This window comes from Scophthalmus maximus, chromosome 12, assembly GCF_022379125.1.
Source record: "Scophthalmus maximus strain ysfricsl-2021 chromosome 12, ASM2237912v1, whole genome shotgun sequence".
Taxonomy (NCBI): domain Eukaryota; kingdom Metazoa; phylum Chordata; class Actinopteri; order Pleuronectiformes; family Scophthalmidae; genus Scophthalmus; species Scophthalmus maximus.
The window spans coordinates 545,728-567,422 of record NC_061526.1 but is presented as its reverse complement, the minus strand read 5'-3'; the positions used below and the strand labels follow the sequence as shown (position 1 = coordinate 567,422).

At 41.8% G+C, this 21,695-nt stretch overlaps 1 protein-coding gene across 5 annotated transcripts in view; it reads right to left on the bottom strand.

The window, feature by feature from the left end:
- Nucleotides 1–1,755: 1,755 nt before the first annotated feature.
- Nucleotides 1,756–21,695, bottom strand: part of LOC118291617 (protein bicaudal D homolog 1-like) — a 49,309-nt gene continuing 29,369 nt past the window's right edge. Inside the window, exons 5-13 of one of the 5 annotated variants that reach the window (XM_047336514.1) lie at nucleotides 20,948–21,122; nucleotides 18,940–19,443; nucleotides 17,684–17,862; nucleotides 15,192–15,582; nucleotides 14,570–14,764; nucleotides 13,722–13,873; nucleotides 12,942–13,152; nucleotides 4,460–4,544; nucleotides 1,756–3,087 (exon numbers count right to left, since the gene is read on the bottom strand). In XM_047336514.1, the coding sequence (XP_047192470.1) occupies nucleotides 4,491–4,544; nucleotides 12,942–13,152; nucleotides 13,722–13,873; nucleotides 14,570–14,764; nucleotides 15,192–15,582; nucleotides 17,684–17,862; nucleotides 18,940–19,443; nucleotides 20,948–21,122 (1,861 nt within the window). In that variant the 3' untranslated portion in view covers nucleotides 1,756–3,087; nucleotides 4,460–4,490. Of the gene's footprint in view, nucleotides 4,545–9,393; nucleotides 13,153–13,721; nucleotides 13,874–14,569; nucleotides 14,765–15,191; nucleotides 15,583–17,683; nucleotides 17,863–18,939; nucleotides 19,444–20,947; nucleotides 21,123–21,695 lie in introns of those variants that run through there. The other 4 variants (XM_047336515.1, XM_035619985.1, XM_047336513.1 and 1 more) reach the window with 4 other exon arrangements.

Here is a 21,695-nt window from a genome sequence, read left to right as displayed (position 1 = left end):
AAAGATACTATACTGTCAGGTCATAGTTAGTGTTACATGTCATTGCTGAAAAGCATTATGATGATTCTCATGAAAAGAAAAGTACATGAGGAACATTGGACTTTCCAAGAGAAATGGAAGATTTTTTTTATTATTATTCTTTTTCACGTGTCTAGTTCTAGAGGACATGGTAATTAAAAAGTTCAATCTCAGCATCATCACAGCTGGAACCTGCATATGACTTGATGAGTAATAAAGACAAAAACTCTTTGATAACGTTAACGCAAATTCACATCTACAATTTGGAACATAGGCTTTCACAAACTGGTGACATTTAAATGACATTATCAGGGTTATTTCCTGTCGATGAAGCATCTTCAGAGCCAAATCGAGAGCAGTGAACTGGTGGAGTGTCCCTTTGTCTCGTGGAATATATATATATATATATATATATGATTTATATATATATAGAAACCATTAGGGTAAATGTCAGGAGATCAATTTAATTCTTGGCCTGAATGATGCATGCAACAGTGATTTTGTGACCCCACGCTTGGTAACCAGGACAACAGACCTCTCCAGATGCTGATACAGTTACTTTTTATTTTTTTAAACAAATTTTTACAGTCAAACAGGAAGCTGCTACTCCTGCTTCAATCCCTTTTGATTTAACACAGCCCACACAAACACGTACACACACACGCGCGCACACAAACAGGAATCAATACTGGAGGAAAGATAACCAATGTGGTTTCTTCATGTCTTCCTGCTGCTGGTTCCTCATATTTCTCAGAAAGGGGAGGCATTTGAGATGTTACTGAATATTTTCAAGTCTGTCTTAGAATACTCATCACACTGAAACACTGAAGTGTTTCAGTGTGATGAGTATTCGGTGCTGCACGCTGTGACTCTTCCTTCTGCTCGTTCTGGCCTTTAAAAGATTCCCTCTTATCTTTGCTTCCAGTGAGAGAGACGGGGGGTGGAAACATCCACGGTCCTCATTTCAAACTTCATCTGCAGTTAATGTGGTGCCTCAGTGGTCTGAGCTCAGTGGAATAAATGTATGTATGTGAGAGGGCCAGAATGAATTAGGTTTGTATTGCCCCTCATATAGCTGCAGTTCATTTACAAATCTTTTCAAAGAGCAATACAGTTTATTCAGTAATTAAATTTTCATCATTATTCATGACAGAGTTTCCTCAGAGCTCTCTCTTCAAGGGAGGAGTAATGACCCTGCTGTTGTCAGACAGAAACGGCCCGTCGGTGTCCACAGAGACTCTGATAAGAGAGCAAACAACAGGGATGGTGAAGCAGCTCCACAGAGCTGATCACACACACACACACACACACACACACACACACACACACACAAGCACTGATGCTGAGAGGGGGTGAGCAGCAAAGTTGTTTTAGAATTCTGATCTTCCTTCTGAGGTGGAAGTGAAAATTCTACATTTTTGTTTCCTTTTGTGTCTGGTACAATAACCCCATCTAGTGGTCAAAAGATTCAACTTTACTCAGCCTCACAGCTGTGACTGGGACAGAGGAAAGGATTCAATACGGAGTTTTAAGAACTATACGAGTTTGTGTTTTGGGTTTCTTACACATTAATTTTCCACCCAAACTGTCCATCATTTTCTAGACACTGCTCCTAATCAATGAATTCCAGGACCGTACAGGTTACTTGCTACTTCATGATACAAATTATTACAGTATTCACTGGGTTACGTTCATCACATTTAGAGGAAAAATAATGTTGAAAGTAATTAAACCACTTTGAGGATGATTTTTCTGACAAGGAGATCTTGTCATAATACTCATCACCACCCAAGCTCCACTCAGGCCTCCTCGCCTTGGCCAAAGTTGGATCTTCTTCCCCCAGATGCAGGCAAATTTTAAAACCAAAATTTTTCATTTTTTAATTCCTTGCGAAATCTGTGGATGGAATCATATATTAGACATCTCTGCATCTCTATGGGTACAACAGGTAAAAAAGGGGAAATATAGCAAATGTGAGTATGTGCAGTTTATTTCTTATTTGAAAGGGAGAGAAAAAAAAACCACAGCAAAAATATTGCTCATCAATGCTGACCCATCTCTGCTCTCTATCAGGTAAAGAGCAGTTACATCCCAACAGTATATTATGAAATGATAGAAATTCTTCTTTGTGACTCAAGGTACAGTGTTCAATTCGTCATCCGGACTCTTGGAGACAAAGTTGTAAACTTGTAAAGATGCGACACCTTCATGCTGTTGTTCAGTTCTGTGCATTGTGGTAAAGTCAGGAGGGCGTCTATCAGTCTTGTGCAAAGCTCCACTCATTAGCTTTATGCCAGAGTAAGAGCAGGGATTAAAAAAAAAAACACCTGGGTTGAGCCTGAGGGGTTTTTTATTCCTAAAAAGCCTGAAGGCAAGTCCTTTTAAAAATCATACACGTGATTTATTTCATCAGACTCCGTCTCTTCTCCGGTGGGAGCCTGGAGCCTGAAGTCGTATCCAAGCTCTGGCAGCTAAACCAAGGGACCATGTTGATTGTTGCTGCACTGTCACAAGTGTTTGACATGATGCATAACACACACATACGCACACACATACGCACACACACACACACACACACACACACACACACACCGCAGCTATGCGTTGGTTCACTTTGTGCTCGTCTTCTGTTGGAGGTGAAGAGGCAGGAACAATACGTGCGAAACACAAATCGACTCAGTCGAGTGGTTTATGTGGGGGTTAAAAAGCTGTAACTTTTCAAGCTAAAACTTTTATATCTGCACGCACTTTATGAAATACATACACCTGTATGGTGTTATATGTGTTGAAATTCGCAGATATACACATTCTGGGATGCAAAATAACCACTGTGGGTGACAGGAAAATGTTTTTTTATGTTGATGATTCTAAATGAATGATTGTATGGATAATTATGTTCATGTGGCTCTGCTGGGAGTGTCACAGTATTGCTGACAAGTGTAAGCCAGGCTCTCCCTGCAGATGCATTGTGGGATGGTCAAAGGCCCCCTGGACAAAATGTCGGGCGAGTCTCAGGGAGGACTGTGGAAAGCCAGGACAGGAGGCACTCACGGCGGCGGGCATCTGCTGCTGAGAACAGGAGGTAGAGGTCAGGCTACGATGTGACACAGGTGTGCAGAGTGAGTTTGTGTGTGTGCGTGTAAACCAAGCAATACCATGAGGTTATGGTGTATGGTATGAGAAGAAATGTGTGATTAATTGTTAAAAACACAATAATTTGTATCGTGCGAACATGTGCAACTATAAATATCGTATGTAGGAAGATATCATTTCCCTTTGAGGTAATAGTGATACTTGATTGCAATAAAAACCTTCCTTCGTAGTGACAGCAGCATGGTTATCTTTTATACTTTGGTTTAGTTCAGGTGAGGCTGTGATCTGGTGTCATGCTCTCAGAGGTAGCAAGCTCCTATAAATGACGACAATGTATGCTTATGGCTTCTAAGTGACGTTTTCATTTAACTCACTGTGTGTGCGTGCGTGTGTGTGCGTGCGTGTGTGTGAATCAAATGGCTTTGTGATAAACAGCCTCCTGTGTGGTTCCATAATCTGATGTAAATAATATAGACTGTATAATCTGTTTTTATTTTGCTATATAAAGCGTTGAGACTGCATGAACAGACACTTCTCAGTCTGCATCAATGCAGTTAGAGAGCGCTTAGATAGAGATTCGTGGGAGCAGAATCATATTTGTGTGAGAAGGAGGACAGAATTGATCTTTTAACTATGCTATACTGGCACTAGCCCTTTATTTTCTCCTAAATTACTTCCTTGTACACTTTTCATTGTAAAAAGTACGACGGAGTTTTAGGGCCACATTTAGGGGGAAAAATTAAGAATGAGACTTCAAGAATAAAGTCCTGATTTAACTAGAAAATATTATTATAGAAATATTATGGAACTAAACAGCTTTTTCTAGTGTCGTGCCACACTGACAACAGGAATGTTAATGTCATGTTTATCACTGTTAAATGTTAAGGAAACACTTTTACTCGTTGACCCAGACTGAAGTACGGCTTCACAAAGTTTCTCCAAGTTCATAATTTTAACGCACAGGACTGCTCTTCTGACATCTTTGCACTAAAATAACACAGAGACCAAATTAACAACTCTATTCTCATAATATTACAACTTTATTATGACTTTATTCTCATAATATTATGACTTTATCATACATTTTTTCTCTCTCAATGTGGCTCTAATACTCCGACGTATAAAGAAATCCCTGTGCACAAAATAAATACAATTTAGACAAGAATTTCAAAGTTGCACTCAACTGGTTGTCAGGATATTTTTCAGAATGTGCTTCAAAATGTTCCATAAATGGAGAATATATAACTGGGACAACTTCTGGTGTAAACGGGGGTGATAAGGAGAGGCCCATTGAAAAAAACCTCGTCCCCAGACCTGATGGCTGGTGAGACTGTGCTGCTGCTGATACCTGTCAGCGGAGCGGAGGAAGCCCCCGACCCTCAGCTGTGGGGAGGGAACGAGGAGCGGCACTGTGGCAGAAGGCTACTGACAATCTGCAAGAGACTCACACTGTTAGAGGGACGCACAGCAACGATACACAGGGTAAATATTTCAGATGAAGATTATAAAGGCTCGTCCGAAGAAAGAAGATAAAGAGCTCAACACTTACCCACACATCAGTAACACTAATATTGGATTAAATTTTTCTGATGGAGACTGAGCTACGTTCATTTACCATATTGAAGGATTGTATAGCTGCAAATTAGACTGTATGAACTGAAGAAGAGTGACAATCAACCACCCAAACAGAAAATACCACACACATGCACACACAATATGTAGACACAACGCTGTACAGTAATAAGCATTAACCCTTCTATTGTGTTTTTAGGTTTAGACGTGTGAAACATTCCTTTAATTATTCCTGATCAAAACATTCACCGAAAGTGGCCTCTGCTGAGAACAATCACACACATTTTCATCAGTTTCATTTGTTTAAACACCTTTTTAAAAGTTACATCTGTGGTGTTATGGGCCAATGACGCCATGTTTATGCAGGGAAATACATAGTAGGTGTTGCCAAAATCATTATGAATAACTGCAATTAGAACAAAAAAGATATAGACAGTGAAATAATAATAATAATAATAATGTTGTGGCAAAATTATGGTTCATGCCACGAAAAGTATATTAAAATAAATCTTTATGAGAGATTAACCAAATAAAAGTGTAGATTCTGGGAATGAAAAATGACTTCTTTTTTTTTTCTTTTTCTTTTCTTGTCAGTGAATTTTAACACAATAGGAGGGTTGAAATAGGCAATGGCTCATGTTTTATCACAATAACATAAATCCATGGTTCTTAGTATGATGTGGTCAGTGTAGCAGTGAAACTGTAGCAACAGACAGCGAGACTGACATCTGTTGGAAATGATTCGGGTTCAAATGCAGGAGCTCGAGTCAAAAAGCAACTTTCTCTAAACCAAACTGAAGATCTTAAAGCCATCAGTACAATTGTTTTTAACAATTTCAAGACTGACCATGGAAGACAGTTAATTCCAGTTTAAGCTCGACATCAGCGGTTCAAAGCTGCTGTCCCTCATAAACCAGTGGCAACGCTGCTTCCTGTTCCTCGCTCTTGCCAGTGATGCTGAGGAACAGTTCTGCAGCCATGATGACATAGGCTACAGTAAAAAAAAAAAAAAAAGTTGTGATGTCAGTGCAGGGCTATGGCTATACTGTTCCTCCAGCTTCTGAAACTCAATCCAATCTCAGAGTGAGGATTTCCTCCATGTACAAACTACATGCCATCATAACTGCTGGTTCCTCCATTATTCACAGTCACACTGTGATCCCTGCCGTACACACCTTTCTTTCTGCTGTTTCAGCCATACGTGGACACATGGCCAGTTGACTGTTGCCTCAGCTAGTCTGAAAAAGTGTTTTAAAAATGTATAATCCTTGTCTAGACACTGGTGTCTACAGTGTGTACTGCTGACAATGGGTCACAGCAGGACTGGATGTTCAATATTTTGTTATGTGTGGTTTTGACTAAATCTTTCTGACATCCTCAACAAAAGCTGGGAGGAACCTTCTCACTTTGGCTCTGTCCTGCTGCAGTATCACTTCTAACCTGAAAAAACCCAATCTATAGGCCTTTACTTGTACCTGTGGTCAGTGTGAGGAATTTTCTTTCTTGTAATTAATTTTTTTTTTTTTTTTTACATAAACTCAAATCTACCTGCAATTGCAATTGTGAACTGATTTGGCAACATAGGACACCTTTTGAGCAATGACAGCCTTTTTTCGCCAATGGAGAGTCCAACATTGACAGTAAATTCATGTGTTCCATGATCATGTGTGGTTCCCTGTGGGATTCTGGAAGAGCGAACGATTTCTGGTTAGTGTAGCTGCCTAAAACTCCTATGAGATATTTGACTGTCATGGTCCCAAACTAAGGAAGAGGAACTGCCACATGTTTTTGTCAGAGCTTCACTCATACTCCACCTGTTCTCTGTTCTTTGCTCTTCCCCGCTTAAATCCAAAACTTGCTAAGTGACGTGAGTTCTGACTAAACATCAGTTCTCTGTTGCAAAACTCAGTACCTCTAAATCAAAGTAAACAAACACCTTCTTCACTGTTATATTTCTCTTTAACCCTGCTTTACATCTACTCAACCCATGGAGAAGGTTTGGCCTCAAATATAAGTGCACCAATCAAACTGCAGCCAGACTGGCCAACCATGTGTCTGTATGAAACCTTTTCCTCTGGGTGGGCCCAGAGAGGAAGCCTGCTGATGTAACTCTGAATCTAAATGACACTTGCGTTCGCACAGGTGAATCATGGGGCAGAAAACCACATTTGACAGACGTCTGATGGTCCCTCAGTGGTATAAATTCCCCCCCAGTCAGACGACTCGGTGGAAGGTCAGCAGGGACTTGTGTGTCAGTAAATGAATGTGTGAATGTGTGTCTGTTTGGACAGAGTGGGGGTATCACAGAGAGGAGATCACACTGGCTTCCTTCTTTTGCCTCAGCCAATACACAGGTCACACCCACAACAGATCTTCGCGTCCCTTGCCTCAACCCAAGATATCTTGGTTTGAGATGTGAATGAGTGTCGCCATAACACAGTAAATATTCCATGAATGATAAACCTGCTGATAATGACAGCAGAAAGGGAGATATGCATTCCACAAACTGACACCAGGTGTGTTCATTTTTTGATAAAATGTTGATCCCAAACCAACTCCTCAGGGCATGTTATCAGTGATCATTATGGGTCAAAACATTTTAAAAACACATCATCTTTACTGCTTATAGCTGTCAACATCTCACTGCGGTGTTTTTTCCTCTAATAAGTGGCCATTCGTCCTCATTTCAGACGGTGAGCATCTCATAACATTTGTTGATAACATGAACTCACCACACGACCCTGTCAGTGACCTATAAGTTATCATATTATATAATTATGGTTTATGAATGCAAAGTCTGAAAAATAAAAATTAATGAAAAAAATGAGTCACCTTGATTGAGAAAGGCCTCATCAATATGCTGGTGATAAGAGCCGTTTACTGTGGGAAACATTTTAATCAACAGAATTGCACAACGTAGGTTTGTAATGCTTTCATTTGTATGACTGACGGTTAGTTTGGAACATAGACTGTATGAGTAAAATGAAAGTTGTCACCGGGTCCGGAAAACAAAGCCAATGTGGAAGTGCCTGAGGTCTGTATTCTGTGGAATCACCAGCAAAGGGCGACTCTTGATTCATAACGTTTTAGTAATGTACATTTCCTACTGTTGTTTCAACAGTGACCAAGGTAACAGGCCTTTATTTGAGGCAGGATTGTATTAGACTTGCCAATGTTTGATAAGTTCAGCTTGTCTTATTTTGAAACGAAGGCTCATTTTGACACATTCTTTTTTTGCCCAGTTAACTTAACCACATTACACTTTTAGGACAAACTCAACCATTCCAAATGAAAATACCCTCTAGTGTTTCGATGGACAGAAACCTGTTGAATTATTAAAGGTCCAGTGTGGAGGATTTAGGGGATCTATCAGCCAAAAATGGAATATAATCTATTATCGCTTGAAACTAAGAATTGCTGTATTTTCGTTTCTTTAGAATGAGCCCCCATCTTCTTCCATGTTGCACAGCCATGCTTCTACAGCAGTCCAGCATGGACATACCAAACTAGAGAAGATCTTTCATGGTTCTTTGGCCCTGAAGGCCACCGTAGATTCTCCCACACCCTTGAAGGAAAGGTTGATGTGAAGGGTTGGTCAGTTGGTCATGTAGTTAATATGCAGCTTCAGCACTCGATGTCTCTAATTCTTACACTCTGAACTTTTATCATGCTTTTTATTGCAGGCCGGCCATTGGCTGGATGGAATTTTTTTCGGACAAGGTAAAGTAGATACAACTGGTTTGAACATTAGAAGACAGACACCTGGAGTTTATCTCTCCTCCGGCCTTTATTTGTTTGTGTCGGGACTAGGATTTTATTTGAGAAAATACTATAGTATATCTAATCTAAATCTAAATAACACATGGCTGTAAGGCTTCAGAGGATGCAACAGCTCTAGTGCTGACTGTATAAGAAAATTAGTAAAGGGAGGGATGTACTGTGAATGAACATTCAGACCAACACAGAGTCCATCTAAAACATTTTATGCTCATACTTTCAAAAGGTACGATAAAGAAATCTTTGTTGAAACAGTAGCATACAGCAAATGTGCAAATGACTGCTCCTGCCATTTGCATCTTAAAATCACATTAAGCTACAGAGGTTAAAGGTGGGAAAAAAAATCAAGGAAAAAACGTGGGCCCATCGTGGTAAAGACATGTCATCAGAAATCTACAAGATAACGGTGCGTGTCAAATTAGTTTTCGCCCCATTTTGCATATTAAAAAACATGTGTTGAAGGCTTGAAGGTGCGAAATAGTCTACAGACAACATAAATAGGAAGAATTGATAGATAAGGAAACAAGGAAGAACAGTGTTATTTAAGGGTTCCAATCTTGTAAAGGAGGAAAAAAGTAGCGTGTACATCGGTGAAAGGTCGAAGGGGACATGGGCAAGTATTGGAAAGGACTCAGTCAAAAAAAAAATCTACTGACAGTTACAAGATCTGACAAAGCCGAGTCATTATCCAACGCACAGAAAACAAGTCAAGCTAAAAAAAAAAAAGGATTTTAGTCTGTGGTGCAGGTGTGGAAATGAAAAATAAAGGTAGCACATTAAAAGGTTTTGTGTCCAGGTAAAAGACAATCAGCCAGAGCAGGTATCTGTTATTAAGCTATACTGTGTAGGTACTGTATATATACTGTATACATATACATATATATATATATATATATATATATATATATATATATATATATATATATACTGCAAGGCACACAGACACAGGGAATACGGTATCATGTAAGCTGAAGTGGTAGCAACTTTGCTGTCTACTCAGGTCAAATGAGAAGATCAATATCAGTTATGAATCTTATAGAGAAGTAAGGATGTATTGATGACTAGATTGTTAGCTCACCACGTACAGTGGGTGGTCACTGGAAGGCGTAGTCTTTATGAAGCGGCTGAATCTATTTAGGATCTGAACAACACAGGTTCACACTGTAAGCTACATGGACACGCTGTTCATGTCAGGCTCCTTGTTGTGAATGCAAGTTAAAGACATCACAAGTCCCTGTTAGCGACAGTATTTTTTCGCTTGGTCCCAAAGCCTATTAGTACACATATTAGTATCAGACGATGTTTGCCGATATGCGCCAATATGAAAAACTTTAATTTTACAGAAAAAACAATGCAGAAAAGTTTATGTGCATTTATGTTTATATTACACATGATCAAAATTAATTCAAGATCTATATAATGTTTTATTTGTGTTTCCTTTTATTTATATTTATTTATAATAAAGTTTATGGTTAAAATGCAAAACACAAAACCTCAATTACATTTCTTTGTCACAAGGGTTTGATAATGACATCTTAGGAATCATTGATTTTTTTTAAGTATATATCAGATGATATATTTGTATATGAAATTATTTACTACATACAGTACAATCGGTATTGGCATCGGTCGGGTATCAACCTTTTTATAGAAAGTCCCATGGAACAAAAGTCAAAATGTATTCAAATGTCTCCGTATGTAAGTGTCTTCACTTGTAACAAACTGCTACAGTAGTGCAACATGATAAAAGTGTAATGTCATGTTACCAATCGCTTCGACATCTGAGACTTATCTCTGTACTGGACTTCATGATATCAGTCTTCTCATATGACTCTGGGTAAGATGTACAGCAAGCACATTTCTTGAACCTAACTTTAACCTTATAGGTGCAGTGTAGTCTGGGAGGTCTTCTCTCCCCGCAAAAACGATATAATGATGCTTATAGTCCTTCTGGTTTGGTTTCTGAGTCATTCTAGGTCGGATGAATTGTTTCACATTCCCTGAGTTTGGTGCGGTACCATGTTGCTCGACAAACCTCTGCAGGTGGCCTCACAGGCACAAGAGGGTGCTACATTGTTATTGTGATGGTCTAACTGAAGTCAGCCGTGATGGTGTATCAGAATAGTCTTTGATTACCTCAGTGTGGATATAAAGATAATAAGTCATGTGGTTACACTTTGTTAGCAGCACCTGTTTTTTTCTCTCAATAATTACTGCTTTATTAGGTGTTTATTAGGTTCTTTAAACATACTGATATTTCATATTTGAAATCAGTGGAAAATAATTTGAAAGCTACTTTACCAGTGCTTTTAATAGTTAATGTACTTGAGGCATAGACTACTGAGACACACTCACAGAGCTAACTCCAAGTCATATTCTTTCCTTGAAAAATGACTAGACAATGGGATTGAGCTGATCCTACTATGGTCATATGCCATGTATGAGTGCTCTCCACCCTCCTTACTCTTATACAGCATGCACCTCCATCAGGTCCAGTTTTCATATGGAAGGGGGAGGAAGTCTGCAGTATAAGAGCATCCAAACATGAGCATGCATAGCTGAGTACAGTACATAAGAACAAACCACTGGGTGGTGCTAGAGATTGATAACAATTGCTAGAGGTTAAACTGATTGTGGCAACAACCCTTGCTTGACAAGAAATGAAGAACAGTCATTGAGATGCACTGAAGGATTCCTGTTGGAAAGCAGTGCTCACTTTGGCAAAGTATCCAGTGAATACCAGTGACTAATTCATCAGTACACCACTCCTCCCCCACAGCTGCTTCAGCATACAAGGGTGTGTGCAGTGTATGAGTCCGTGTGGGATTATTTAGTGAAATCAAAGTTGAAACACTAAAAGAGTCAGTAAGCTATATCGGAGGGTCAAACAATGACTCACACACTGGCCCCTCACACCCTTCCAATACTGGAATTTGGGAGGCTTTGTCCGATTTTTCTGTAACTTTAGGAAAAGATAGCCCAAACAACGAGTTGGTCGCAGCGATTGGCCGGGTATGCGCAGGTGTTACAAACCCCAGGCTCCATCTTTTTTCCCCCCACTTTACTATGTCTGCTACTGAGTGTAACACCTTTGAGTTGAGACTGTCAGAATGTGCGTGTTGTTATCTTCATTTGGATACCACTCCTTTCATTGTGGCCATTCAGAATAAACACTTTGTGCAACCTAGTTCATTAGAATCATACTAAACCTTTAAGCATCTAACTACAATACAGTATATGAGAGTCACTACTAGTTAAAACAGAGTGGACATTTCACTGAATATCAAAGACAGTGTTTAATGTTTCATGGCCCTCATTCGAAAGTGTCCCCCGGATGTCCTTTCAGTGCCTGAATGTCTCTGTGTCTCTTTTAGTCACTTGCATGTTTGATCTCAACCTGAAGAACCTGAATACTAAAAACTCCCATTAAAAAGTCTCTTTTGACGCCCTCCTCCAAACAGCAGTATCAGAATAAAAGGAAGGCGCTTGTGCTCCTTATGTCAAATCCCTGAGCAAAGTCACAGAACATTCAGAACCCATTGGCCATGGCTTAGGCACAGGAATAGGGACTGGGAAAAGGAAACCAATCTGTCCTCCTCTCTGTGAGCCCCCAACCTCTCAGGTGAAGAAAGCGGAGGCATGATGGGAGTTTTTCAGTTTCAATAAAGGGTGAAAAAGGCTTGTAGTAAAGGAATTAAAGTAGGAAGTCAGTGCCGGGGCCGGTAAGAACTGTTGTATCTGGGGTACAGGGGTGTGTAATGGCTGGAGTGGCTATAGGAGCTAGAGGGCGTAAAAGCAGGTGAGGAGCTGTAATAGGCAGAGGAATAGCTGTGGGCCGAAGAAGGGGAGTAAGGGGGGGACGAGGAAGGAGAGTAGTGGATAGAAGAGCGTGTCAGGCTAGAGAGGGGCCGAGTTCGGGGTGTGGGGCTCCACGTGGAGCGCCTGATCCCAAGAAGAGGGGACCGGTATGAAGAAGAGGGGGCAGATCCTGGCTGAGTGGGCCTGGTGGTGGTGCTGGGTGGGGGAGAGGTGTATGTGTCTGAAGTACATTGCCTGGAGAGGCCTAAGCTACGAGGCAGAGCAGTGGAGATGTTGACATTGAAACTGTGGGAGTCGACCACCAACGTCCGCACCCCCAAGGTCCACTGGGAGTGAGCCAGCCTCAGAGGGGTTGAGGGTGGGGTCTCTGCCAAGGTAGCGGAGGGTGCCTCCAAAGATGGGGGGCTCTCTGGCCCTACAGGGCCAGCCAGTGAGGTGATCACCGCTGATGATGGGCTGCGAGGGAGTATGTGTGAGGTAGGGGAGGTAAGAGGTGACGCCAGAGCTGCACTGACCATGGACTGGCAAAGAGAAAAAGTGGAATCATCAGGAACAATTGATGTAGGACTAGTAAGGCCAAAAATGGGGAGACTGCCAGGGGCCAAAGCTGAAGTGTAGTCTTGGGCTAAGTTGGTGGCTGAAGTCGAGGATGGGTGACTTACTTTGGGGGTGATGATCTTCCTGCGGGTCAGCCTTCCCCCGCGGGTGCGGTGGGTCTGCTCTTGATCGAAGGCTAAGTCCTCCAGTCGCTGGGTGAGGGCCAGCTTCTGCTGGATGGCCATCCGAAGGAGGGAGTTGAGAGTCTTCTTCTCATCCTCGGCGGCAGCCAGCTGTCTGTGCATCTCATCCAGCTGGGTCACATACTCGTCACACCTGATGAGAGCAAGTGTTCAGCAGGTTGAATGAAAGAACAAAATTAAAAAGGGATTCATCACAGAGGTTACTGCGTCCGGCCTAGTAACTTCTTGTCTAACTCTAGACAAGAAGTCAACATAATCTCCCAAATGAAAATTTGTTGATTGTCGGATTGCAAGACAATGTAATATACACCATATATACCATAGAAACCTTGAGATTGCAACATTAAAAGTTAGCATTGACTGATTTTATTGCCACTTGGGGACAGATTAGGTTCAAAACATGCTTATCAGACAGATCTTACAGATGGAGAGTAAAATTTGCAGTAGTTTTAAAGTCATTTTCCCAGCCAAATAACTTCCCTCATGTAAGAAGTCCACTGTTCACTCTCCTCTAACCTCTGTTATGGTCTCATAAACTGAGCAATACAGCAAATGTGCAAGAAAACCAAAAACTGTGCTGTAAAAGAGCTGAGGGAAACTGCTCTGTGGCTGGAACCTGCACCTTTCACATTCCATGTAGTTATCTGTGGTTGTTAATCTAAGACCTATTGGAAGCTCAGATTCTTATATGTCGTCTCTGACCTGGTAGCGAACATGGCTCGCAGTGATGAGAAAGTGGCAGCGTCCTCCTTCAGTGCCTTTAGCTCGTTCCTCAGCTTCATCATAGTGTCGGTCACCATGTACTTCTCAGACTCATACTTACTCTTAAGGTTTGCAAGAGCCACCTCTGCAGTCTGGGTGAACACACACATACACATTTACGTCGTAAATTGTTTTATTTCTATTTCCCACCATCGCGCTAAACATATACAGACATGCACCTACGTAATGCAGTTGTTACTTCAACAACAACAACTATTCAAGTGAATCTATAAACGCACATCAGTACAGGTGTCATTGTTGTTTTAAAGCTGACACATTATGCAGCTTAACCCAACAGCCTGGCTCTGAACAACTAGTTCAGATTTCTCTCCCACTCTGATGCACATGCCTTAGGGTTAAAAACCATGAAAATAAGAAATGTTAAGTGAATGCAATGGGGGAAAGGTTTGGGACATCCAAGTGAGTCCTTCGATCAACCTTATTGGGTAATGCGTTTCAGTAAAGTATAGACCAAAAAGAGGTTGAACTATAAACTTCTTAAAATGCAAATCCAGCTGTGTATTTTTACAACTTAACAGACTTCAGTGAATGTTTTTTGACATCATGTGTCTATAGCTTGTAATATGAAACTAGATATTATCTGTGATCATAATGTTTTACAATTAAGGAGGTAGATAATGGAGGGATAGATGGACAGCTGGATGGATGGATAGACAAACGGACGGACAGAAGGCTGGGTGAATGAACGTACGGACATACAGACAGACGAACAGATAATACATCGTTCAGCCCAACACTAAAATCAGCTCACCAGTCAGCCCCCTCACCTGCTTGTTAGCCTTGAGCACCAGTCTGAGGGTGGCTATCTGCTCTCTCTTGGTGCTGAGCAAAGACTTGAACTTCAGGATCTCCTCCATGCAGCTCTCCTTGTCTTTGTCCAGCAGAGGGGCCAGGTCCCTGGCTGCAGCTCTCTGTCTGGACAGCTGCAAAGACTGGTCTACTGCCCGCTGTAGGTGCTTCACCTGGGGGAGGAGAGGAGGAGTGGTGGAGGGGACACAATGTATGGACAGAAGGAGAGGAGAAAAGAGTGAGGTGTGAATTTGGCCAAAGTAAGGAACCTAATCTGTGTTAGAGAAGTGGGGAGAGATAAACAGGAAGGAAGAAAAGGAATGTTAATTTACGTCTAAAAGAGCAAACAAAGAAATTTAAAAAATAGACCTTCGTTTTCTGGAGGTGTCAAGGAAGAGCAGCAAGGGGGGAAATGTAGAGAATAAAGGAAGCTGGAGGGAAAGGGAATAAGCAAGAGAGAAAAAAGGAAAATGTTCCATTTGTGGCTGCTGAAGGTGATTATGAGACTGGAGCAACGTAGGTGGACAAAAAAGTGAGAGAGTAAAGGAAAGAAAGGACAAAGGGAATTCCCCTGATATCAACATTAGCACCGTGTTCTACCTGGTCTCTGATGATTGCGTTGAGGTTGTAGATGTTCATTGGCTCCTTGCGCAGCTCACCGGCTGGCTCCAGGGCAGGCGATGATGATGACGATGATGATGAAGAGGCACTGATACTGGGTGAGCGGGTAGGAGGCGTGCAGACTGGTAGGCCCTTCTCAGATGGCACCTGGAGGCCCTCCCTGTCCCCCTCCTTCTCCTCTTCTCCACCCTCCCTACACAGGTGCTCTTTGGACGGAGATGCCGAGGGGCTCCGCGACTCCCCGGGAGTCAAGGTTGTCGAAGCAACAGCGGCCAGCCGCCTAGCGAGGCGTGGTGTGAGGAGAACTTTGCTGTTGTCCGAAGACATGGCTTTGAGACTGGCAGTGACGCTCCTGAGCCCCTTGCCTTGTCTATGAGCAGAAAATAGAAGGAATATGTTGAACTTCAATTTCAAAGTGGGCTTCTGTTGTAGATGAGAGCTTATTACTACTTACTAATCTGACTACTAATTCTACCACCCTGGTGCCAGTGTGGTCAAATGCGAATGTGGTTTGCTTACACTACAAGGGGTGGCCTGCTAAGATGTTTTGAGAGTCGGGGAATGACAGTCCATTTAAAATTGATACAACTCTGCAATTGCTTTACAGCCCCCCTTCGGAGATGAAGAGATAGAGTCTTGCCCCATCTGGACTCCCAAGACAAATTGGTGTGGTCAAGGTGACCACAGCACTGCATAAAAATTGTCTCTTCAATACTTCAATACTGTATGTTGGAGTAGCAAGAGTGCCTCTGACAGAAAAACCCCACAGTCAAACATTATCAGGCACATACTGCATTGATCAGGCAAATAATCATGAGCACACAGACCACATGGAAAATAGCCTGGACCCAGACGAATTCTTGGAGCTCATTTAATTCGCTCTGCCAGAATAAGGTCTGGATCCCCTCCATTGGAAAGTGATTTCCCCCGGGCAGAAATCTTGCTGGTCCAATCACAACCGATTATCTGACAACAGACTGGGTTTATACCACGACGCGGAGAGAAGCGACTTTTGTAAACAACCAAGGCTGCCACTGATGAACGAGCAGTTGACTAATGACCCGATATTTTCAAGATTCCTCCCACAAAAAATACTCACAGATATTGCGTAATCATCACCACAGACATCGCCTCTCTGCGCGCACTTGTCTGTGACATTTTCGCGTAGCTTAACAGACGTGACATGATTCTTTGCTCTCATTGGTTGTAGGTCTATCCAATTGCGTATCAAGGCATTTTGGTCTGCGTACATTGGTAACACCTCTTAGAAAATCTAAAATTTACCAAGAGGTCCCAGACTAATACACATTTGAGTACTAGTCTGGCTACGCCAGGCTACATGGAATACCATGTAAAAGATCTATGAATCGACTTCAGACCAGTTGAGGACCATCTGAATGTAGGAGCCTTGGCAGACTGGTTAAGACGAGGAATTTCTCCAATTGAGACCGAGTTACAAGACAGACTGCTAGACCCCAAAAATGCTATTTGATGTGTGGGTTGCAAATGCTTAGTGATATCCACTTGAAATTTCACCAGTCTGGCGGACTGGGGACATGGAATTTGTTTAAGACGGCTGTTTGGAATTTTGGCAAGAAAGGTTGCTATGTATGTGAATTTGCTGGGTGGACACAAGAGGTGGACACAGTTTTCAAGTACCAGGGGGTCCTAAATGTAGGTCTTAAGCTGGCAGAAGACTTTCAAGCTGACTCAAAAGAAGGGGGTGGGAGGGCTGATTTCCTTTGGGAGTTTTCAGCAAGGATTGAGAACCGCTAACAACCCGATTCCCAAATAATGACTTTAAAATTCATCATGCATGAGTGAAGTGTAACCAAGCTTCCTACAGAAATTGAGTCAATTTCCTCAGTTATGATCAGGGATGGATGTATAATAAATGCTTATATTCACAAACAAAATGTATAGATTGGAATATATATATAGATATATATATATATATATCTATATATATATATATATATATATATATATATATATATATATTATCTATACTTGACTGTGTCAAATATGGTCTTTTGAATTTATGTGTATCTATGGTGTCAGATGACTGTCTTTAATATTAGATAGTCACACACAATATAAACGAGCACAGAGACAGGAATTGAGAGTGTCAAATAAGAGACGGGGGCAAAATGAAGGGCAAAATATATGGTATTGTGGTGAATAAACCTGTTGCCAAAAGTTGTGGTTGATAACAAGCGTCAGGGTCACATTGATGTCTCGGTTTGCTCGCTCTCACTTTAGTTTTGAATGCTTGCTTGAGTGTTTATCTGCTCCCCCTCGCTGTCAAAACTCTCCTCACTCTCTATGTATTTTCCCAACAATTTTATGCCCTTCAGACTCTGTTTTTAACACTGAAGTCCTATCCCTTCCCTTGTTATATTGTGTGTGCGCTCTCATATTAAAGACAATCTTCAGACGCCATATGTATTCCAATAAAACAGTTGTCAGACCTGTAGTAGTCTAGCATGACACGGTTGGGCGTCTCGTTGTTGCAAAGACAGACGTGATGGTAGAGTGTGGCAAGCTCTTCACTCAGTGTCACCAGCTCATCCTGAGCTGTGTTCAGTGCACCCTGGCTCTCACTGGCTGTTGATTGAGATGCCTGCAACTCCAACTCCAGACTAGAAATCTGTGAGAGGACAAAAGAAGAAATATTTTATCTCTGGAAACAATTGAACCTGTCCTCCAACTCACCCAACAAACTATGTTGTTTTTGAAACAGCTTATTACGACGTATGTGCTCATTTTAAATGGATTTCCTTATATTCTGTAAAGTAATCGTGCTGATTCCCTGACATGTCACCCTAGACCTAACCATCACCCTTACGTTTGAAAGCTTATTAACGATGCGTTGGTAAAGCCCATGATGCTGTTAGGTGACAAAAGTATTTGTGGCGTGCATCCTGACACCAGTAGAGGCTCTATTTTAGGAAACAGTCGATATGGTTGTTTTTACCACATACAACATAATTCGTCGTATGAGTTGGAGGACTTGTTCAAACAATCACTTAATGAGAACTCACAGGTACATTTTGCTTTAATGCATGACGTGGGAGCCTGATGTTTGGTGATGGCGGGATAATCATGGCGACGACAACCAATTATTTTTCCCACTCTGGACACACAGCATAGCCTGATTTCGTGCTGATGTGCAATGCTAACTCTGCATGCAATGCTAACTCCACAACCAGATGAACACAGGCCAGGTTCACCAGCTGCATCTGGCTCCTCTCTCCAGGACCATATTGATGTTTGAGGTCAGATTGGCTTGGTATTGGATTGGCTAGGGCCTTGGTTTAAGTTTCTTTCTAAACGTGATTAAATTCAATTTCAATTAAGTTTTACTTGCATAGCCCCAAATCATAACATACATTATCTCAAGGCACTTTATATAATGAGGTTTAGACCTCACAATATTACAGAGAAACCTAACAGTTCCCACAATGAGCAGCACAAATCTCCCTTTTAACAGGAAGAAATCTCTAGCAGAACCAGGCTCAGTTGCGGGTGAAATATCTGCAGGGACCGGTCGGCCGATGCCTTCGCAGCTTCTTGGAAAGTTGAACTTTTCTCAACTTCTACTGCAAACCAAGTGAAACGGAACCACAATGCAGTTCAGCGACACACAACGTCACCCCATGCAATGTCAATAATTCTGTTGATGTATGTTAAACAGACACAGTTAGCATATGTCTGTCAAGCTTACCTTATTGCGTCCCTCCCAGCAACTCTTCTCCAATGAGGCGACCTGCCGCTCCAGCTTCTGGTGCTGACTGTTTCGGTTTGGCCTCTCCCTACCTGCTCCCTCGGCACACTGAGTCAGCCTCTCACGGAGGCCCTTCATCTCAGCTTTTAGCTCCACCACCTCTGTCACAGCCACGCGATACTTGCATTGCAGGATCTCCAGACCCGGGGTTTGGTATGAAAACACCTGACTTTTGTTCAGTGTCTCGCTTTTATAGTCCGTGCTCCCTTCCTCTTCAGCCTCCTCATCATCTCTGCCAAGCTCCTCTGGATTCATCTGAGAGGTGACGCTGCTTTGGCCTTCCTGGTTAAAGTGGGCCCTTTGATGCAGGTGGCGGAGGGTAGTGACTGTCTGGCTAAGACGAAGGACCTTTTCATACTGCTCGGTCAAGGCCCCCTGGGTGTGTTGGAGCTGAGTCTGGGACTCTTCCAGGCTCGTCATGAGTGCTACTTTCTCACGTTCAACCTGAATTGGAGAGCAGCAAGGGAAAAACACAACATACTGTATATGTATCTTTAACATCCCATATGTTTGCATATGGCACAAAATTAGGCTTGGTTTTATCCCTCAGTTTTATCATCAAATACTGTAAAATAATCTTCTGAAGGGCAGTTCTCAAAGTTCAGATAACTGTTAAGTTGCAACAGACTGAGATTGTGACTGTGATTCAAAGGAAGACATATGGCCTTTGGTCTGCACCAAATATCTGTTTATTTGCCCAGTTTATAGATTAACTGGAACCCTCCTGACCTGCAACAAGACTCATCAGGTCTGCCTCAATCACTTTAAACCAGTCTGACGTTCACAGTAACTGAGTGGACTCACACTAGCCAGTAAGAGTGAATAATTCTCAATAACCTTAAAGTGGTTACCACAAAAATGATACAGCATTGTTTTGGTGAGAGGGGTCCCCGTTTTTTTGGTATGTTGAGCTATATGTGACACACTTGACTACCAGCAAAGGTCAATTCAAAACCAAGACCATAAAACATGACGTATTTATGGTGCCCAGGAGAGACACATTTATTGGAGAAGTTGAAACACCGGTAAAAAATCAAACACATGGTAATGTCTCAAACCTTTTAAGGCACCTCAAAACTCAAAGGTTATTTTGAAAATATTAGCCCATACGGGACCACTTCAGTGAACAGTTCAGGTCCTCCTGGGTGTGAAGAAACAAAACTATTGCACAAAAAGGGGATTCATTAACAAAAACAGAGCAGCCTGGACATCAGGAAATGCAGCAGTGGGTGAAAACCCATCTACTGGAGAGTGGTCGATAGTGTAGTGTGTCAGACGAGATATAAATAAGCTCTTCTGCAGCCCAGCCCCTCAGAGAGGTCGCAGAGAGCACACACACACATATACACACAAGGATGTGCATATAGAAGTAATATACAGCTTTGTGGTGACCGGAGCACAATTTGAATCACTGAATAACTGGTTGTGAAGTTTGAGGAAAAAACAGGGATTTTGAGTGTGTGAGAGAAAGGTGTTGGGAAAGAAAAACAAGAAATAATCAATGAGAGACAGCATGTGACAGGAGGAGGATAGAGGAGAAAGAGTGAGAGGCAGAGAGCTAAACGCAGTGGGGATACTGTATGTCAGCGTGGTTTCATATTGCATTATTCAAAAGAATTGGGGTCTGTTTTGTTTAAGGAGAAGACAGCTGCTGGATTATGAACCCAGCAGAAAAATGAATAGAATTAGAATAGAAAATAAAAAAACTTTGAATGGATTATTTTCTGAAAATCACAGCTAAAATGTGTCACACGTGTGACAAATGTGATCTATTTTGACATTAATTGTGGTGATCATCTGGCCAGAGGCTCCCCAGTGGAACAACTTGTCTGCATTTGCTGTTTTTGTTCTGTATCACCAGCATCGATTTGTTTTTGTTTTCTTCCAACACTTTCACACTGTTATCCAAGTTTCCAGTTTTGCACAACTAATCACAGAACAGACTCACGGTCATTATGTGCTGCTTGAGTTTCTGGATCTCTGTCAGGTTCATCTCACTGAAGAGGTCCGACGTCGTCACTCCCTCAGCTTTTCGACCCGGCCCTCGGCACTCTCCATTCGGCCTGGCCACCGACCCTCCAGCTGTCCCTGCTTCTGTCCCGCCCTGGAGGTGGCAGTTACATCTGGAACATCAGATCAGAGGCACGTCTATGAAGTGCACTTTGTTTCCCACACACCAAGGAGAAAAATTCAAATAATGTACAACCAGCAGAGGTCAGGAGTGCAGGCCTTGTACAGTCATTACTTAACGATGATTAGTATCAAAGAATATGGTCTGTGTACAGGCTGATCTGAGCTAAGTATTCAAAGCTCAGATCAGATCTGTGGTCAACTGACACTGTTCACCGCCATTTGACTGCAAATCAGCTTTTTAGAATGGAGGTTTAAATGCCCGCATAGTCAGTGTTTTTCTATTATTGGATACTTTCTGTCATCTGATTGTTCAAAGTCACCAAGTGCACCCTTTCAGATATAAAAGGAAATGCACAGTTTTAAACCAAATAGGTTGCTTTGGGTTTATTGTCTTTAAAGTTAAATATGGGACAAAATGTGTTGACTAGTCTCACTTTTTCACCAAGAACAACATCTTCCTCTCACCATGACAAAGCGTTTTAGCAACCTAAACCTAACAATTTGTCCATATGCATTTTTGTAAAAACATAGACAACCTGCATAATTCAATAAAAGGTTACTGC